General features: G+C 48.5%; 1 protein-coding gene and 1 long non-coding RNA gene across 2 annotated transcripts in view; one reads left to right on the top strand and one right to left on the bottom strand.

Annotated features, from left to right (window-relative positions):
- LOC308466046 overlaps window positions 1–19,924 on the bottom strand; it is a 170,293-nt gene that overhangs the window by 56,220 nt on the left and 94,149 nt on the right. The gene's annotated exons all lie outside the window — the stretch shown is intronic.
- The window catches only part of PCNX3 (pecanex 3), a 48,326-nt gene that overhangs the window by 3,014 nt on the left and 25,388 nt on the right, over window positions 1–19,924 (top strand). The window contains exons 2-13 of the mRNA XM_080986143.1: window positions 5,988–6,181; window positions 6,812–6,914; window positions 8,385–8,424; window positions 9,002–9,097; window positions 10,953–12,251; window positions 13,137–13,266; window positions 13,367–13,536; window positions 15,686–15,782; window positions 17,072–17,207; window positions 18,196–18,356; window positions 18,971–19,124; window positions 19,295–19,327. Coding sequence (XP_080842269.1) covers window positions 5,988–6,181; window positions 6,812–6,914; window positions 8,385–8,424; window positions 9,002–9,097; window positions 10,953–12,251; window positions 13,137–13,266; window positions 13,367–13,536; window positions 15,686–15,782; window positions 17,072–17,207; window positions 18,196–18,356; window positions 18,971–19,124; window positions 19,295–19,327 — 2,613 coding nt within the window. The remainder of the gene's footprint in view (window positions 1–5,987; window positions 6,182–6,811; window positions 6,915–8,384; window positions 8,425–9,001; window positions 9,098–10,952; window positions 12,252–13,136; window positions 13,267–13,366; window positions 13,537–15,685; window positions 15,783–17,071; window positions 17,208–18,195; window positions 18,357–18,970; window positions 19,125–19,294; window positions 19,328–19,924) is intronic.

Genomic DNA, 19,924 nt, shown 5'->3' with positions numbered 1-19,924 from the left:
TTAAACCTAGGTTATGGGTGCAACAACAGAAAGTCTAGGTGCACTTTTTTATAACCAGAATACAAAGCTGAAAATGAACAAATTGCAGCTAAAATATTATGTTTATTTTTCACATGGTCTAGTCCTTCCCGTGCCCACCCCCCTAGTATTCTTAAGAGGGTTTCTTCTGCAGTCTTCAGAGTAGCTGGAAGCGGGGAGGCAGAAAAAGGTCCTCCTTTCCTTCCACTCTGCAGTTTTAATCTGAAATTGTAGGTGCAGTACTGCGCCCAGAGCTCAGAAACTGCTCGCACTAATGAAATTCTCTGTTGCAAAATGCGCCTAGAACAATGGGAGTTTCGAACACTAGAGGGAGCAACAGGACTAGGGCCTAATCCAGCCCTTCCTGAACTGCTTCCATTCTAGCCGGTCATTATTTGTTTATTTATTACATTTGCATCCTACCTTTCCTCCAGAGAGCACAACTTTATGCTGTGTTCTGTTTGATACTGGTTGCTTTGATACTATTTTTAATACATTTTTTGGCATGGGTTGATTTTATGTTTGTGCTTTGCTGATTCCTCAATTTTGCAAACACCCAGAAGACTTTGTTGATGAGTGATGTAAACCAGTGTTAGAAACTCAGGTATATAAGCTAATTGCCAAATGTCACCTTAAACCTGGGTTATGGTTGCCAAAATGGAATGCCTAGCCACCTTTTTTTTTTTACAGTGACATTTATTATTATTATTATTATTATTATTATTATTATTATTACTATTACTATTACTATTAAATTCATTTCTATATTTTAAAGAAAAAAATCTCAAAGCAGTTTACAACACATTAAAACCTTAAATAAAACAATCCAAATTAAAACAAACTCAAGCTTCAAGGAAAACATTTCAGATACAGTACTTCTATAAGTGCATTTTGCTTTTCCCATATTTATTTACTGACTTAATTCCAGGTAGGGGATACCTTGTGACCAACAGTTGACAATACAATATAAAGGTTATGAGAATGTAGAAAATAAGGCGAGGAACTAATGTTTACGCAGCTATGCAAGATGTATAAAGAACTGCCATGGAATGCTGGGTGGGAAGTCTAAAAGATCTATTGTATAAAAATGGAAAATGATGTAATTGTAAAATTGAAAACTTAACATGTGTATATATATAGAGAGAACATATATATAGAGAGAGAGAGCTGCCCCATAGCAGAAGACCTCTAGGAAGCCAGTGTGGTGAAGTGGTTAGTGTGTTGGACTAGGACCTGGGAGATCAGGGTTCAAATCCCCACTTAGTCATGAAGCTCACCGGACGACCTTGGGCCAGTCACAGCCTCTTAACCTACCTCACAGGGTTGTTGTAAGGATTAACTGAGGAGTGGGGAGTGAACCATGGACTCCTTGGAGTAAAAGGTGGGACATAAACGCAGTGAATAAGCTCTTCTGCTTGCCTGCTTACGAAAGCTGGAAGGGCCAGCCAGATGGAGAGGTCAGTTGCTAACCTGGCATCCAGAGATCTCTACATGATTGTAGCTGGACCTGCACCAGTTGCAAAATGCACCTGGCAAATTTTGATCACTGGTATAAGCACACTGTAAGTAAATAAATAAATAATAAAGAAACCCCAAGCCCTGGGAATTTAGTTATTGTGTCAGCCACAGTCTCGCCCTGCTGCTTGCAGTTGCTCCTTGCCAAGCATGTGAGAATCATAATGGGAAGATGCTGTGTGAAACTGGAGCTGGACGGCTGGTGCGGAGGAGGGGGGAGCGGGTCCTAGTGGCATGGGTATCTGTACATGGCTAGTGCTGCCTGGGGCCCAACAACTTTGACTCCCCTGCCCCAAATCTCTGCAGAAGGCTGAATCCTGAAGGATTGTTTGTGTTGCTTAGGGGAAGCTTGAAATGCCTTTTCCCAGCAATGTTTTCACTACAGGTCTGGAAAGTCAATGCTACTTCTGAACCTGCTTCGTCAGTGTTAATTTCTTGTCAATTTTCAGGTAACAACCCTGGAGAGCTGCTGCCAGTCAGTGTAGACAGTTCTAGTTGGACAGTGGTCTGACTTGATATAGGGCAATTTTCTATGTGCCTATACAGAGTTATGGGGAATGGCTGTAAATGAGTGGTAGAACATCTGCTTTACATGCAGAAGGATGGTCCCAGATTCAGTTCCCAGCACCTTGAAGTAGGACTCAATTGGGTATAGGCCCATTCTGTGCAGTTGGGAATGGAGGGAAATCAGGGGTTCTGGGATACGGCTGTCAGAACATCACTTAATAATGGCCAGGTTTCTCTGAGTCACCGCTGCAAAGTGTCTTTGGGGTGAGATATGATGGGGTTGCTCAGGTGTGGGAATTTCAGTGGCCTAATCAAGAGTGCCGCAGATGATGCATTCCTGTAGATTCTTTCCAGCTTTGGGACTAAAATAGGCTTGTTAGCAAAGCATCACTGCTGAAAGCAAATTGCTCACCAGTGTCCTGTTTGGATTTTGCCGCTGCAAGTCTGCAAAGCAAAATCCTCAGTCTGAATAATGCTCAGAAGACTCTCTGTAATAAACTGGGAATCTAGGTATCTGGCAACCCTGTCTGATGGGCAGGGTATAAGCAAAAAGTTGTTATTACTATGATTACTATTATTACTGTGTTGTTGTCATCAACTCTGACTGGCAGTGGCTGTCCTGTTCTTAGGCAGAAAAGAGTGCTTCCTGTATACTTTGAACTGGAGATGCTGGAAATTGAAAATGAGGCCTTCTTGGTATAAAGTATATGCTCCTCCACTGAACTGTGATACCTCTTTCTGGACCGTTAACCTTAGAGCTCTCTCTCGGCATCTGGTGAGGGAATTGAGCATCCTGATGTTCTCAGCGTTCTTTTGAAAAAGATGATGAGTTTCTTTCTACAGATGATGAGTTTCTTTCTTCAGTCAGGCTCAGTGGAGCTCTTTAGTTAAACATAGCTCTTTTCACCAGGTGTGGGAGTTAAACGTAAACATTAAATCATTCACTCATGGTGTCTGCACCAGCTTGAAGTTATAACACTGCCTTCTACATTCTCACAGTTAAAAAAATGTTTTGCTTCAAATATCTGCACCTGAAAAAGAGTTCTGTGTAGCTCAGAAGCTCACTTCTGTCATTCTGAAAGTGAATTGGTTCCAAAGAAGTACTGTGCCATTTGAACTGTGTTTGTTCGAAAGTTATAAAGGCATGGATATTCAGGTGTGCTTCTGAATCTGTTTCTGTTGTGCAAAGAACAGGTGCCATGTGTATGTGTGTGTGCGCGCTTGCGCTTTATGCAACCTATGCTGGGCATTGGGCTGCTGTAATGCACTTCCTGTGGGGCTGCCTTTGAAAATATACTGGAAGTTGCAGCTGGTGTAAAATGCTGCTGCCTGGAAAAGACAGGCTAGAAAATCTGAATACATAGCTCCGATTTTTGGGTTTTTTTTATAAGATATTTATTGAAATTTTCAAAATGTTACCAAAAAAAAAAAGAAAGTACAGAATAAAAATGGTTAACAAAGTAGAAAAAGAGAAAAACAAACCCATTCCAACAATACGAATACAAATTCAAAAATAAGAAAAAGAAACAGAAAGAAACAAAAATACACCACAAACATTTAAGAACATTTAAAAACAAATTCATTATTCTCAAATCCTCAACTGTCATTACCTTCTTTCTTTGACCTCCTCCTCCTCCCTTTCTTTGTATCCTAGTTATTAATTATCCCAGCAAATCCTTTCCATATTTCATAATATTCTGTCCTTACATTACCTTAAACTGTTTTAATCTTATCTTTCTATAAAAAATAAACCTTAAAACTTAAAGCTTAAATCTTATCCTTACCAACTTCTCATAACCATAATATTCTTTCATAATTCTTTAAACATCTTTACTAAAGCCAAGTAATTTCATTCCAACATTTTTCTGACATTCATCAATTTTATAAAACAGTCCTAATGGTAAAAGAAGAAATACAAACAGATCCAATCTTCATCCAGCGTCCCTTCCTCCTGGTTCCGGGTTTAGTCAGTCCTTATTATCCCATCGATCTAGCCCGTTAACCTGGCAACCTTATATCCGAGGCCCTCAAGTCTCTTCCATGTCCCTTCCGCAGCTCTTCTTCATATTTGTATCTGTATTTTACCTTGTCTCCTGCTCGTGGTAACTCCAGCTTGGCAATATTTTTGTCCCTTCTCGACAGATCAGCCCCTTTTCCATATTCAACACTAAATTCCATATGGTATTTAAAAGCATGTTTCAAAAACCCTCCAAAATTAAGAGCCCCCACAATCCCAAACATCTCACGGCCCATTGCCAGATTTGAAAAGTCCAAACATCCCAGCATAGGGGGATCAATCCAGCCCCCCATTTCCAAGCCAAACCAAACTTTTTCTTTCCAAATCTGGTTTTTTCCAAGTTCATTTGTCAAATCCGAAAGCTCATATTCCTGTTGGGCCTGTTCTGTCAGGACACACTCCTGATTTAATTCCTGGGTGGGCTCCACATATTTTCCCACTGTCTGTTCAAAATTTCCCACTGCCTGTTCAAAATTTCTAGTCGAAGTCGCCATCAAATTCATCTTCTCATGTAACTGTTCCAGTAGAGCATTTGTTTTATAGAAAGCACACAACAGAGCTTCTGAAAATATTGTCCTGCAAGGTCAAATATCTGTTCCCACGATTGTAATCTGTAACAGCTGCCGGCTCCCTGGAATTGGTTACAGTTTCACAGTCTCCCTCTAGGGGGAAAACTTCTATTTGTTCTTGCAACAAAGTTTCCCTTTTTGAGATATTTTGTCGATATTTGTTCCTTTAAAATGCGAAGGGAAACAGTGGAATCACTATATTTCTCTTCTTTTAGCTATCTGTCAAAAGCGTTTGTCTCTGGTCAATGAGCTTCAAACGTCAGTCCTGACACCCCGCTCCAGGATCAGGACGGAGGAAAGTTGCTTTACTTTAAACTCACTTTAAACAGTCCGAAAAAGATCCCCCTTCTTCTCCTGCTGTCGAAGGGGGGTTCCACAATTTTAAATGATGAAATCCAATCCTTTAAAGGCGATTTTCTGAGCTCTAGTTTACGTTGTCTTTGCTTTATTCTGTCTACAATAGAACGGAAGGCTGACTTCCTGTTTAGACCTTCCCGTTCAGTACCAAATTGAAATAAATTTTTAAAATCCAGTTCCTTTCTGCTCGCAAGTCCTTATTTAAGGTCCAGTTGTTCAAAGTTTAAGTACTCACGGGTGCTTATTTTAGAGTCCAAATTGTCCCAGGAAAAAGGCAGCGCTCTCCGGCAACGGCTGTGCGGCTTCGCTCCACGGAAATAGCAGTTGACTCACAGCACCGCGCCACTTCCCCCTCTTCACTTCAGAGCCCGTTAATGGGTTCCTTTGCGAGTTGGGGGGGGCGCTAAAGGTGCCCGCCGAGTCCCATGGTCACAGGCTTCATCCGCCTGTGATTTTTAAAAGAGTCCCCGCTTCGCCATAGCGGAGAAGACCCGTTTCACGCGGAGCTAGTCCCTCCAGTTCAGAGGGAGTCCGCCATTGCCGATGGTGCCACCCCGGAAGTCCCATAGCTCCGATTTTTGTGCCAATTGCATTGGCTGCCAATAAGTTTCTGGGCTCAATTCAAAGTGCTTGTCTTAACCTTCCAGACCCTAAATGGCTTGGGACTGGATACTATTGTGTTTGTGCACTAAATATCTGATTCAAAGATCTTTCTTGAATGATTGCTCTTCAGATCAACTAAGCTGGTGTGCACAGGAGATGGGACCTTCTCGGTGGTAGCCCCAAAACTCTGGAATTCCCTTCCAGTTGGATCATGCCTTTCCCTTTCGTTACAATAATGTAGACCTTTTTCCTTCCAGCTACCTTTAATACATGCACTAAAAAGCTGCGCATTTCAGAACAGTGCACTCAAAGTGGTTTGTTGATTTCTTTAACGTGGATGCTAATGCCTGCGGTATCTTTATCTACTCCTTTTTATGCACAGCCATCTTATTCCCTGGCAGGTGATGCCTCCCAGTATCGTGGTGGCAGGTGTCTACTGCGCGGTGGTTGCCACCTTCTTCACCACAGTCAAGACCATCAACTACCGCCTGCACACCATGTTTGATGAGGGTGAGATTGTGGAGAAGAACTCTGCACTTGCGGATGGTGCCAAGGCTGAAGATGGCGCTGCAGCGGACGAGGGGAACTTGGCCAGGTGAGCAGGGATGTGAGAGGGTACATCTCAGCTTCTTGCGGTTGGGCGACTTGCCTTTGCCCTGCCTCTCTTCTTGTCCCCCTCGTACTGTACTCCATTACTGGCCAGATTATTTTTTTTATTCTTATTTGATGTGACTGTGTTGCTTAAAAACATAAGGTGAGCCTTGCTAGATCAAGCCAAAGGTCCATCTAGTCCAGTGTTTTGTTTTCAAAGCAGACAGCTAAATGCCACAAGAAGCCCAAAAGCGGGATCCGAGTGTAGCATCACTCTCCCCACCTGTGATTCCCAGCAGCGAGTATCCAGACGCATATTGCCTCTATCAGCTGGGGACAGAATTTAGCTTTGTGGTCTAATGAATCCCATTTAGCAGCATAGGAACTTAAGAAACTGCCCAATACCAAGCCAGACCGTTGGTTCAACTAGGTCAGCGTTGTCTACAGTGTCTGGCAGTGGCTCTTGAGGGTTTCAGGCAGGGGACATACCTGGATACCCCGTTGAGGATTGAACCTGGGACCTTCGACGTACAAAGCAGATGCTGTACTGCTGAGCTATAGCCCCTCACCAATCAGTATTGTTTGTAATTTTAAACTTGGCCCTGGCTCCATTCCTCTCTCTCTCTCCTTGCAGAGACCCTGGCGGGGTGGAGATGACAGTGTTTCGGAAAGTCAGCTCCACACCTCCGGTGAGATGCAGTTCCCAACACTCTGTGTTTGGCTTCAACCAGGTCATGGTAAGAGCGAGGAAGCTTCTCTAAGGGTTGGAAAATTGGGTTCTGAGAGCACTGGTGGCGTTATTGGGACCACAGTCATCCCCTTTGGTGCGAGAAAGGATCAAGGGGGTAGCACCGGACCTGGTACCGCAGAACGAGCTGCTGAGACATGCCACCTTCCTTGGAAGCTTTTGGGGGGGTGGCGGGATGGCATAGGATGCTGCTGGGAAGGTGTCTGGCAGAATTGCACTGTCTGCTGTCTTCTCATTCTGCGACTCTAGGATTTATTTGCAGAATATAGAAGGACAGATGCCAGGCTCTGGATTGTGCATTGCAGAATCTTGTATGAGCTCAGCTGGATCAGATCAGTGGCCTATCCTGCTTCCCCCAGCGGCCAGCCCTCTCCCACTTGTGACTAGCATTCAGAGGCGTCAGGCTGCCTCTGACCCTGGAGGCAGATTACAGCCAATGGGACTAGTAGCCCTGGACAGCCTTGTCCTCAGTCTGTCGAATTGCCTTTTGCAGGCCTCTAAACTAGTGGTCGACACTGCATCTTACGGGAAGAGGATGCCATCATTTAGCTTACATGCTTTGTAAGGATGTATTCCCTTTGGTCTGCTCTTAATATCCCACCACTCAGCTTCCTTGGATGACCCTGCGTTACAGCATTGTGAGAGAGGGGGTGACCTTGACCCTGTTATCCCACAGTTGCTTCCCTTCCCTTCCCTTCCCACCCCCAAAGCCCCCAATGTTGTAGCCTTTCCTTTATCTTGTGTATGTAAAAGATGTAGCTGAGGTTAACTCAGCATGCGCAGACTTAGGGACATCCCAGTTTTCAGGTGGGTGGCCTGGCAGTTGCTGATGCTGCCATCCCACAAGGAAGGTGCAAACCTGCTCAGAAGCCCAGGACTCCCAGGGGTCACTCATTCAAGTGGAAGCAGAATATGTGTAATAAAATGAAAAACGAGAACAGCAACAATGATAAGAGCATCTGAGCCCTGTCCTTCAGCAGGGAGGCACTCAAATGCTCTGGTTGAAATTAAGTGCTGGTTGAGATAAGCCCTCAAATGCTCTGGTTGAAATTAAGTGCTGCACGGAGCAGTGGGGTAAGGGGTCGGGTGCTTGGCCCTCCAAGGGGTGGGCTGCACTTCAGCACAGGATCAAGAGATCCTTGCATGAAGGGTGCCCCCACTTCCCTCCACCTGGACCTCAGACTTCGTCAAGAAAGTGTTATGAACATAGGAAACTGCCTTATACTGAGTCAGAATATTGCCTACACTGGCTGGCAGCAGCTCTCCAGGGTTTCAGGCAGGATTCTCTTCCACCCATGCCTGGGGATGCCAGGGATTGAGCCTGGGATTTTTTTGCGTGTGCTACACTCACACTGAGCTCTGGCTGCTCTGAAAGGCGTGGAGGTCCAGCCTTCATTCTTGCCCTCCCTCAATAATCTTTCTGTGAAATAGCAGTTTGATCTTTCTCTTTGCCTTTTAGGACCTGCTGCCCCACTTGGAGGACGGGAGGCCTGTAAGAGGTGAGACTAATTCCCTCTGCCGATTCTGTCCAAAACATGACACCATGGCTTCATTTCAGTTATAAATCGGGGGCAGGGGAGGGGTGGGAGAAATCCACTCTGCACAAGGCGCCTTTGCAGCAGATGGACTTGCATCTGATCCTCCCAGCACTACAAAACTGTGGGCACTCTGCCATTTTCTGGCCGCTTTCTGATGTATGTGTTTCTGAATAGGGGCAGAAAGTGGCCCTGATGTTCTCACCTCCTGAGCTCGGCAGGAGGCGGTGGGTTTCTCCAGCCATGTGCCTTGAAGCAGGGGTGGGGCAATTTACAGCCCTAGGGCTAGATCTGGCCCTTGGCTTAATTTCATGTAAGGGGGGAGGAAGGGGGCTGCACTGCCTGTGACCAGTATGCAGCCCCCAGCAGATTATGCCCAAGGGAACGTGGACCTTGGTAGAGAAGAGATGCCCTCATCTGCCTTAGAGCAAAGAGCCCTGGTTTTATAGCTGAGGTTGGAGGCATGTATGAGGGGTGGTGAGAGGGTGGGTTGTCTGCGATGGGGGAAAGTCTCTCAAGCTCCTATCGCTTCATCCTACAGACATCAAAGAACTTGTCCGTGAGCAAGGCAGCAACAACGTCATTGTCACGGCAGCTGACCGGGACATGCTCCAGCACTGTTCCCCCGAGAACCGTGGTAGGTCCCTGGCTGTGGTGGGTGGGGCAAGAAGGAGGGAGGCCCTGAACAAGACGGGAAGAAGTAGTTTTATAGACTTACAAAGCTGCCTTCTTCCAAGCTGGGCTGTTCGTCTGTCTATCCCAGTGTTTCTGCTCTGACTGGCAGTGGGTTTCAAAGGATCTCAACAGCCGTCTGGTCCAATCCCTTAGGATTACCACACCCCTGCAAGGCGGCCACCCAACCTTTGCTTAAAATCCTCTAATGCGCCACCTTCTAAGGCATAGCACTGTTCCACTGTTGCATAGCTTGCACTGTCCAGAAATTCTTCCTAATGTTTTGTCAAAATCCCCTTTCCTGTAACTTGGTTTGGGGCCTTCCCTCTGGAGCAACAGAAAACATTTGCACCATCATCTGTGTGACAGTCCTTTTGAATATTTGGAGATGGTTTACATGTCGCTTCTCAATCGCACTTACATATTCACATCCATCTGTTCCTCATGAGACGTGGTCTCCATCACCATCTTTTTTGCTACCTTCCTCTGGCGTGTTCCAGTTTGTCAAGATCTTTCCCAGCCCTGTCACTTGGGAGCCTTTTTTCATATATAATATGTACAGCTCCCCACCCTCGGCAAATGTTATACAAAAAGAGAAGCAACTCGCCATAGGCGACCAGAAATTCTATGCAGGCGAGTGAGTGGGCTGACGGAGGAGAGACAGTTCACTCCATTCCTCTTCCGTGCTAATCATGGAGTCTCTTCCTCCATGATCAGCATGGAAATGCAGCAGCGCAAGAGGGCCAGAGTGATCCATCCTCCCTCTGGCAGCTCACTTGGTAGAAGTCTTAGGCAACTTCCTATATTCCTATTGCTGCTTCTCAAAAAGAGGAGTGTCTGTAATCTTCCTGCTTGGAGATTAATGTGTGGATTGCAGGCTTTTTCAGACACATAGGATTGTTCCTAAGAGTAGACCTATTGAGTGCTGCCATCAATAGACAGTGAGCTGGATATCTCTTGTTCAGTACAAGGAACTTGTTGCCCTGCTGTTGGCAGCTGTGTGAGTGGAAATAGCACTCCATTGAGAACACTTCATGAGGAAACAATTCGAGACTGTCTCAGAAAAGCTAGCTTGACGCGATCTGGCCTGTAGCAGTGTCAAAAAGACTTGCTTCCCACGGTAGAGTGGTCCAAGGCACTTGGAAGCGGTACCATTTTGAATCAGTGCTGTTTCCGTTCTCATGTTTTGTTAACAGAGAGTCAAATCTCAAGCCCCCCAGTTACCCAAGTGACACTCTGGAGTGATTTCACTCTTTTGCCTGAGATTTTGGGCAGAAAAGTTGTGTTCCACTTTTATTTATATTGTTGTGCTTATTTATTTTTGCTTCCTCTTATCATCAGTGTACATACCATCAACTGTACATAGCATGTTTTGACTCTGCTTGGCCATAGCGACTCAGATATCATTGCTCCAGATTCATATCTCTACCCGTCATGCTCCCATTTCAGGGGTGGATCTACTGCGAAACTAATGGAGCTTAAGTTTCAAGGCCCCTAATCCCGGAGGACCACAGAAGTGAATAGTTCACATTGCTTAAAAAAGGGGGAGGGTTAAATTTTCATTCCCAGAGTTTGAGAGTCAGTAGCACAGATGTTGTAAAGATTGTGGTAAACAACCCCATTGAAGAAGATAACAGCAGTTACCTAGACTTCATTGCTGGTTGCAAAGGACCCCGAAGATGTAGGCTCGCCACTGACCCATTTTATATGCATACATCCTTGGGTGTGGTTAAGATCCCAGCCAGCTAATAAATGTCCCTGTCTTGAGATGTGCACTTGTGTGTAATGCCCTCCTCCTCTCTGCCTCGCCCTCTCTACAGCCAGTGATGTCACGATGGTGTCTGCTGACGTGGAAGGTGCAAGCGGAAGCCTGCTGCCTCTTCCCAAGGCAGAGCCCCCTCCGGCTGGGAGGAAGCAGCCTCCCTCCCTCCCAGCGCAGACTTCCCTACAGAGCACAGATTCCTCAGAGCAGTCTCCCCCTGCTGGGGCAGGGTCCCGGGCCCCTCCGCGCTGGACCGCCAGCGAGTCGGAGAGCGTGGGGGACACGCCGCTGAGCCCTCTAATCAAGAGCAGCTTGAGCGAGGAGCTCAGCCAGAGCTTCCTGAGCCTGGCGTTGCCAGAGGCCGGGGGTCACGGCCGCCGCGAAAAGCGCTGCTCCGGAACAGACTACCAGCCCTTGGAACCCCGCCCGGAGCGGCCCCTCAAGGCCGGCTCTTCGGACAGCTGCTTCAGCGGCACCGACAAAGAGACCCCCAGCACTCTGAGCAGCTACCGCAGCGAGAAGACCAATTCCACCCACTTGGACAGCCCCTCGCTCGGCCCCGGCCCCGGAGAAGGGGCACGGGGAGACGAGGGTGGCCCTGGCATATCCCCACCCCCCGATGGCGGCAGCGACACGGACGCCCTCTCCGACAGCGAGCTGCTGCGCTCCCCTGAGCTGGGCCTTCTCGGGGAGCTGAGCTTTGACACGCAGAACACCCTCAACTCCCTGGAGACGGTCAAAGGCGACGGCGAGCTGTGGGGGTGCCCCGAGCCGGAGCAGGTGGTCCGGCCGAAGGAGCTAGGCCTCAAGGGCCGCCGGCGCCTCTCCCGCAAGCACGGCAGCTCGTACCTGCCCATGCGCACTCTCCTGGACAGTAAGGCTTACGCCGAGGGCTTTTTTGCCGACGAGGACTCGAGCGACTGCAGCGACCTGAGCCGGGCTTCCAGCTTGCACTCCCAGCACAACTACAGCACTGACACCTCCTCCAGCACTTCCTGCTACTCTCCCGAGCGCCACCCGCCCACTCAGCACGGCAAGCAGTGCCTCCCCGCTGCCGAGGCCAAGCCCCCACCCCCTCTGCCCCCCGAGGGCGCCACCCTCCCGCCCCAACATTCCCATTACGCCCAGCGCTCCGGGAGCACGGCCAGCGCCAAAACCCACGCCCGTGTCCTCAGCATGGACGGGAGCCACATGGAAGTGAAGCCGGCGGGCTGCCTCATGGTCTCCAAGTCGGATTTGGAGTCCCACGCGGGGAAGCTGACGGCGGAGCAGGAACTGGGCAGCGCCGTGCGGAGCCAGTCTGCCAACCAGCCCGGCTGGAGGGGGGAGCTGCAGGCCGAAGGGGCCGTCGGAGGAGGTGAGTCCCTGAGATATTCCAGGTGTGGCTTGACTGCCCAAGGGGAGAGCTCACAATGTTGTTAGAAAAGTTGGACACCACTCCCAATCTCTGCCCAGCCACGGCCAGATTCCGGGGGGCTCTCGGCACTCAACCCAGGGTCTGTGTTCCTTAGAGAAGCAAGACACGGTGGAGGCTGTCATCGCTTTAAGATATTTGGTTTATTTGCATATACAGTGGTACCTCGGGTTATGTACTCAATTCATTCCGGAGGTCCGTTCTTAACCTGAAACTGTTCTTAACCTGAAGCACCACTTTAGCTAATGGGGCCTCCCATTGCTGCTGCGCGATTTCTGTTCTCATCCTGAAGCAAAGTTCTTAACCCGAGGTACTATTTCTTGGTTAGCGGAGTCTGTAACCTGAAGCGTATGTAACCCAAGGTACCACTGTATCCACCTTTAGTCTGCATGGAGAGGAACTACAGATCTTTCAGCCTGGTCATCTCAAAGGGCTGGTTCCCCACAGCAGTGCAGCGCTGCTCCCCCTTGGTTCCCCAAGGCATCTCTCCCAGCCTGCCTTCAGCCAAGATCCTTCTGCCTTTTATTTCAGCTATTCCAAGGCTCATGCCAAAGGCCACCAAACTCTTCCTGCGACATCGCACCCAGTTGCCCAGCTTTACAGGCAACTTGGGCAGGGAACACATCGTGCCCCTGGCCACTGCGATGTTATTGCCAGCTCAAAATGCCTGAAACCGCTATCGCAACCTGAGCGCCATACCAGTTTCAGACCATTTGCCGATACATCACCCAGCCCTAGTGGGGAGCGCCTGTCACCAGAGTCTGGAGGCAGCGGAGGGAGGGTGGGGGACAACTTCAGCAAAGGATCTCCTGGGCTTATCTCTTTCAGCTGCCACTGGAGAGGAAGGGCCCAAGCCTGACCGGTCCAGCAGCATCAAGCGCATGCACGCCATAAGGCGGCGGCATAACGCAGGCAGCAACCCCACCCCCCCATCCTCAGTGATGGGGTCCCCGCCCAGGTAAGCACCGCGGCACATGCATGCACTTCCCCCTTTTTCAGTTGGTGGGGTTTTTTTAATATTATCTTGCCTCTTCTCACCCTCCTGCCTCTCCCCGCAGTTTACAGGACCTGCAGCGAGGCCGGGCCTCTTCGCACTCTCGTGCGCTCACCCTCCCCTCCGCCCTGCAGTTCGCCAGCTCCCTCCTGCTGCCGCGAGGGGCCATCCACGAAGCCTGCAACTTCGACGACACGTCTGAAGGTGCCGTGCACTACTTCTACGACGAGAGCGGTGAGTGAGGGGCGGGCGGGGGGAACACCGCATGGGGAAAGGGGGGCAGAGCCGGAGGAGGTGCTTGAACAGGGGGCCTCTCCTGAGCCTCCCGTTGTTTTATTCTGCATTTTAAATTATTGGTGTTCGGGTTCAAAGGTTTGTGTTGTCATACTTTGTAAGCCACTCAGAAGCAGCCTTTGAAAACTGCTTAGAAGCGGCCGTGGCTTTTTTTGTGGCAGTTCCCTGTTTGGGGGATGCTGTCAGGGATTGGACTGAAGAAGAATGGTGGGGGCGCCCCCCCCTTCTCCTGAATCTTCTCGAGAACTGGAGGACAGTATAGATTCAGAACAGTGGTTTGCAGAGGGGCATAGTTCAGAGGCTGCAGAGGGCAGAAGCTGGGAAATAATTGGAAGATGAACAGCGGGAAGAAGAACAAGCACCAGGGGAGATACAGCTGACTGACTCAGTCCTTGGAAAGCATTGCTGACCCCCCCACTCCCAGAACCAGGCGTGCATTACGGGTAGTAGAGCAGAGAGCTCAGAGACAGAAATCTCAGATTAGCCGGCGCAGGGGTGACATAGAATAGGTACAGCGTAGGGGGGTGGGACTGTACTTGGAGCAATGCCATCATGGCATAGATACTACATTCCTTTCTCTCTCTCTGTGAATACTGAATAAAGTATGTGGTAAGGCCTCTTCGTGTTTTCTACATTTTTGGCTGCCACCGGGGGAGGGATAGGATTCCCTGAGCCTTGACAGATGCCCTCTTTGGAGAGGTGCACCTGCGTTCCTCATCAGGGACTTTCAGGAGGAATTTGAAATTGTTCCTGTTTACACCGAGACCACTGTTTTCAGACAGTTTTTACTGTAATTTTTAAAGAAAATTTTAAATTAATGGTAACTGTTTATAGAATGTTTTTTAGAAATCTTTTGTTATTGATATGTTTGCTACCCTGCAATAAGAAAGGTGAAATACTACTACTACTACTATAATTATTATTAGTAGTAGTAGTATAAAATTTAAATAATAATAGTAATTCTGGAGGGCAGGTCTTGCTTCAAGGTTGTTCACCAGTGTTTTGTGGACAGGACTAGGTTCCCTTCACCTCAGGAGGATTTTATTCAATCATGCCTTGGATCCCGAATGCCCTGGAACTCAAATGTTTTGACTCCTGAACACCGCAAATCCGGAAGTGAGTGTCCCGGTTTGTGAATGTTCTTTTGGAACCTGAACATCCAACGGGGCTTCTGCGGCTTCTGATTGGCTACAGGACCTTCCTGCAGCCAATCAGAAGCTGTGATTTGGTTTTCAAACGTTTTGGAAGTTGAATGGACTTCCGGAATGGATTCCGTTCGACTTCCAAGGTACAACTGTATGTATTTATTTCTTTGTGGTATGTACAACTCACCCGTTGTCCAAAGGTCCCAGGTTGTGGTTACACATATCTTATTGAAAACAATATACTGTATCGGCTGAAACCGAAACACAGAGGCCATCATAAAATCTCAGTAAGAACGACTGCACAGCAATGAGAACCAGAATAAAAACGCATTCACCGGGTAAAGAGGTGCATCTTCACCTGCCAACACGGTTGAAGCATGACACACCTCAGAGGGGAGTTTGTTATGAAGATACGGAGCCACCACCAAGAAGGCCCTGCTCATGCACATTGCTGGGTGATAGGATTACAAGCAGGGCCTCCCCTGTAGATCTTAAATACAGTGGTGCCTCGCAAGACGAAATTAATCCATTCCGCGAGTCTCTTCGTCTTGCGGTTTTTTCGTCTTGCGAAGCACGGCTATTAGCGGCTTAGCGGCTATTAACGGCTTAGCGGCTATTAACGGCTTAGCGGCTTTAAGAAAAAGGAAACAAACTCGCAAGAACTCGCAAGACGTTTCGTCTTGCGAAGCAAGCCCATAGGGAAATTCGTCTTGCGGAACGACTCAAAAAACGGAAAACTCTTTCGTCTAGCGAGTTTTTTGTCTTGCGAGGCATTCGTCTTGCGGGGCACCACTGTATAAGGGCAGGATAATAAAGGAAGTGGTGTATGCCAGAATGTACCTTGGCTCCACTCCCTGAATAAGTGGACGCCCTCATTTCTCTCTGCATTTGCATGTAGAAGATCCCAGCTTCAGTATTCCTGTCCTTTCCCCCTTTCTCTCCAGGGGTCCGGCGCTCATACACTTTCGGACTAGCCGGGGGCGGCTACGAGAATCCTGTGGCACAGCAAGTCAGTGCAGAGCACGGAACCAACAGTGGCTGGTGAGGCCTCCTGTGTTCTAAACTTGAGCCGGCTGATGTTGCATGCGGATGTGGACTTTCTGGAAAGCTTTGAAAGTTGCCGGGGGGGGGGGGGAGAGATTCTGGAAAAGTTTCCCATGGCCCTAAATTCATGGCTAAGTTAGCATATTTATAATGAAGTAATCACTTGTAATAAACATTAGTAAACAAATATCTTCTTCTCGTAATAATCATTAGTAAACAAATCTTTTCTTCAAAGAAAGATACACTGCAATCCTATACCCACTTAACTGCAAGGAAGTCCCACTGAACTCAATGAAGCTTACATCTCAGTAGCCGTTTATGATTGCGCTTTTGGGTGGTTTGAACATTGCTGTATTCAAGGCTTTCCTGGAACATTTGATTTTTGTTGAAATACTTGTAAATCTTTTAAAGATGAGATAGCTCAGTAGCATATATTTCCCTCATTCGACATACCGTCAGGGTAAACCTGTTGAAATCAATAGACATTAGGGGACACTCAATCATTATCTAGATCAGGGTTTCCCAAACATGGAGCTGCATAGATAAATGGCTGGACTCTCTATCAGGCTGCCTCCTGTGTTCCTTGTCTATTGGTTTTAGGCCAGGCAGGAGCCATAGCTCAGTGGAAGGTGCATCATTTGCATGCAGAAGGCCCCAGCCCCAATTCCTGGTGGGGCCAGTTAGGACTGGGAGAGCTCCCTGGAGCCCTGATGACAGTCAGTGCAAGACAGCACTGAGCTAGACCGACAAATGGCCTGGCTCAGTTTCAGGCATCTTCCTGCCTTCTTACTATGTTAGTGCGTCAGATTGTGACTGGGGAGACCCAGGTTTGAATCCTCCGCTCAGCCATGAAACCCAGTGGGTGATCTCAGTCCAGTCACCAGATCTTAGCCTAACCTACTCATGGGGTTGTTGTGAGGGTACAGTAGGTGATGGCAAGAACCAGGGAGCTACTAGCAGGACTGTAAACTTAATAAATAAATAGCTTGAATTGGTATCATGCGTTGGTTATCTGAAAGTAACTGATGGTGAAAGTGTGGGGAATCTGTGGCCCTTCAGATGTTGCCGGACTCCAACTCCCATCAGCCTCCAGCCAGCATGGCCGGTGGTCAGGGTTGATGGGACTTGTAGTCCAGCAACATCTGGAGGCCTGCAGCTTCCCTATTCCTGATGTAAGCAAACTCCCACTTATAGGACCTGTTGGTTGCCCTGGGATACATGCCTCCCATCATCAGCCTCTCTCAGATGATCGCTGCTCCATCACACTTCTCTGTTTGCTTTGGCAGGGACAGGCATTCGCACTCCTCCAGCTTCAACTCTGCAGAGGTGCCGGAAGGGACGCCTGCCCTTACGCTGCTGCAGCCACGCCCCGTGGTTCTTCAGGGCATGCAAGTGCGCCGGGTGCCACTGGAAATCCCTGAGGTGAGGCCCTGGGACCCATGTGGCAACACTGAAATCGCTTGGGCTTCCTCGGAAAGAGCCCTGGTTGGGTTGCATCACTTTGTAATTTTGTAAGGCGCCTCAAATTACAGACAGAAGAGGTATCAGCTGGGTCTGTTTGCACTTTTAAGCTCTCCTCCTTGTTTGAGTGATAAGACCTGCTTGACATGCCAGCTCTGGAAGACTAGGGGTGCTTCCCTGAGATCTTGCAGGAACACAGATTGCCCTGCGAGATCTCATGAGATCATCTGAGAGCTGTTGCACACAGCAGGCCTTCCCCGCTAAGCAAGGCAGAGAGCTTAAAAGCTCTTTCTGTGCTGGGTAACTCCAAGGGAATTGGACACAAAAGAGCTTTGCATCTCTTTGCCTTGCTTGGATGTAACTTGTGCAATTTCAACCAACTGCCTTCAACCACATGTGGTTGGAATTGGATAAATTACATGTGTGTAAAATGCAGCTGTACTCCCAAGTCCTAGTCCAACACTCTGACCACTGCACCACACTGGCTTCCTAGAGTACTACTGCTATGGGGCAGCTCTATAAATTAAGTAGGTAAATAAATATGGGGAAAGCAAAATGTCACCTAGAGAAGGATCTGAAATAGTTTACTTGAAGTTTGTTTAATTCTGGATTGATGTTTTGATGTGTTGTAAACCGATTTTTCTTCCTTTAAAATACAAAGCGGTATAGAACTGAAATTAATAATAATAATATACTCCCCCAGTTTATTGCAATTGTAAAAAACGGGCTTAGCAGAATTCGATTTTTCGGGGACAAAAACTGAAGGAGGCAGGGGCAGAGAGATTGAAAAGTAAGAGAGAATTGAGAAAGGGGGCATTATTTGTGGGTTCAGCTTTTAGTTTCTGGCCAGGAGGTGAAGTCTCTTTCCTTTTAAACGGTTTTGGGGGTAATGGGATGGGTCCTGAGTGGAGTAGCAGAACCAACCCAGTTAATTGGCTGTTTTCTGCAGTTCGACCTTCTGGACCAGGAATCGCTGCACGAATCCCAGGAGAACACGCTGATGATTGAGGACAAATGCCACCCACGCCAATACTACAAGTTCTGGGTGCTGCCCGGACGCTGGATGCGAGTGCGCTATGACCGCCTGGCCTTGCTGGCTCTGCTGGACCGGTGAGTGACACAACCAGCTGCTCGTCTGGCCAGGATCCAGGCAGTCCTGTCTCCCCAGTGATGCCTCTTCCTGCGAAAGGTGCCTCTGGGCATATGCCAGCCATAAAGGTGCAAGATGAGGCTGGCAAAGTCTCACAGGTAACTGCTGGATGGACGACTGGCACCTCCTTGGTTACAGGCCGTCCAGATCTTTGGGTTTCTGAAGCCTCTTTGGAAAGTTGTAGCCCAAATGGTCGCATCTGCCAGGCAGTCACAAGTTAACAGATTTGCTCATGAGCCCTTGGGTGGATTTGGACAATACTTTTGAGAAAAATAGCAGAACCCTTCTGAAAACAATCCCCCTGCCTGTTTCTGATCTCCGCCCTGTCCCTAGAATGCCGCTTAAGTGTGCTGAAAGGTGAAAATTGGGCTTTCCGATTCAACATAAGGAAGCAGATCTTAGTTACGTATTTTTCTAATGACCAGCTGGGATGGAACAGTTCAAGGAGAAGTCCCTGCTGCCTCAGGATGATGGGAGCAGCCCCAGCCTTCCTTCTCTTCCCTCCTCTGCTGCCTATTGCTGCCAGGTGGCAGTGGATGGTCAGTGATGCTCCGTTCTTCCTCCGCCCCTCCAGGAACCGGCGAGTGGCAGAGAACGTGTTTGTGGTGGTGCTGGTGAGCCTGGTAGCTTTCCTTGGATACCTCCTCCTCCTCCAGGGCTTCTTCCGGGACATTTGGGTGTTCCAGTTCTGCGTGGTCATCGCCAGCTGCCAATACTCTCTGCTGAAGGTGAGTCTGTGGAGCCCCGTCTGCGGCTGAGCATGTAGCTTTTCCATTCAATGAGTGTGTTTTCAGTACTGCTCCCCTCCTCCCCCGGTTGTCCTGAGGGTGCATTTTCTCTGCAAGGAGACCTGATGTATCTAACCTCCCACCCCCTTTCCTGCCATCTTTTTTTTCAGAGTGTCCAACCTGATGCTGCTTCGCCGATGCATGTGAGTATCAAACTGCTGGAAATTTGAGCAGGCTTAAGAGTGTGTGTGCGCGCACACAAGGATAGCAGATACGGCTTTGGTTGGTTAAGGATGCTTCCCTTGGATGCACTTTCGTGCATGTTGTGTGGAATCAGTTTATTAGTGGGCCTCATGCACCCGAGAGCTGGGAGCGGGAGGACAGGGCAGGAAGGACCATCCGCCAGGGGGTGGGCAATGGGGCAGTTGCTCTCAGCCAAGTGTGGGAACCTCTGGCCTGTGTTCCATCCTTGTTCCACCAGGGTTTCCAGATTGAGCCACAAGGTAGTTTTCTCCCTGAAACCATGCCCACCGGTCAATCAGCTGACGCCATCTCATTGGGTGGCTAATGCCACCTGATAGGCTGGGCATTGGAATGGACCTTTAAAGCCCTAAATGGCTTTTTCCCTGTATACCCTAAGGAGCATCTCCATCCCAATCATTCAGTCTGGACACTGAGGTCCAGCTCCAAGGGCCTTCTGGCAGTTCCCTCACTGCGGGAAGTGAGGTTGCAGGGAACCAGGCAAAGGGCCTGTGGAATGCCCTCCCATAAGATATCAAAGAGAGAAACAATTACATGAC

Source organism: Podarcis pityusensis, assembly GCF_964106645.2.
Source record: "Podarcis pityusensis genome assembly, chromosome: 16".
NCBI lineage: Eukaryota > Metazoa > Chordata > Lepidosauria > Squamata > Lacertidae > Podarcis > Podarcis pityusensis.
Note: the sequence above shows the minus strand (reverse complement) of the source record. Positions and strands in the feature narration are given on the sequence as shown.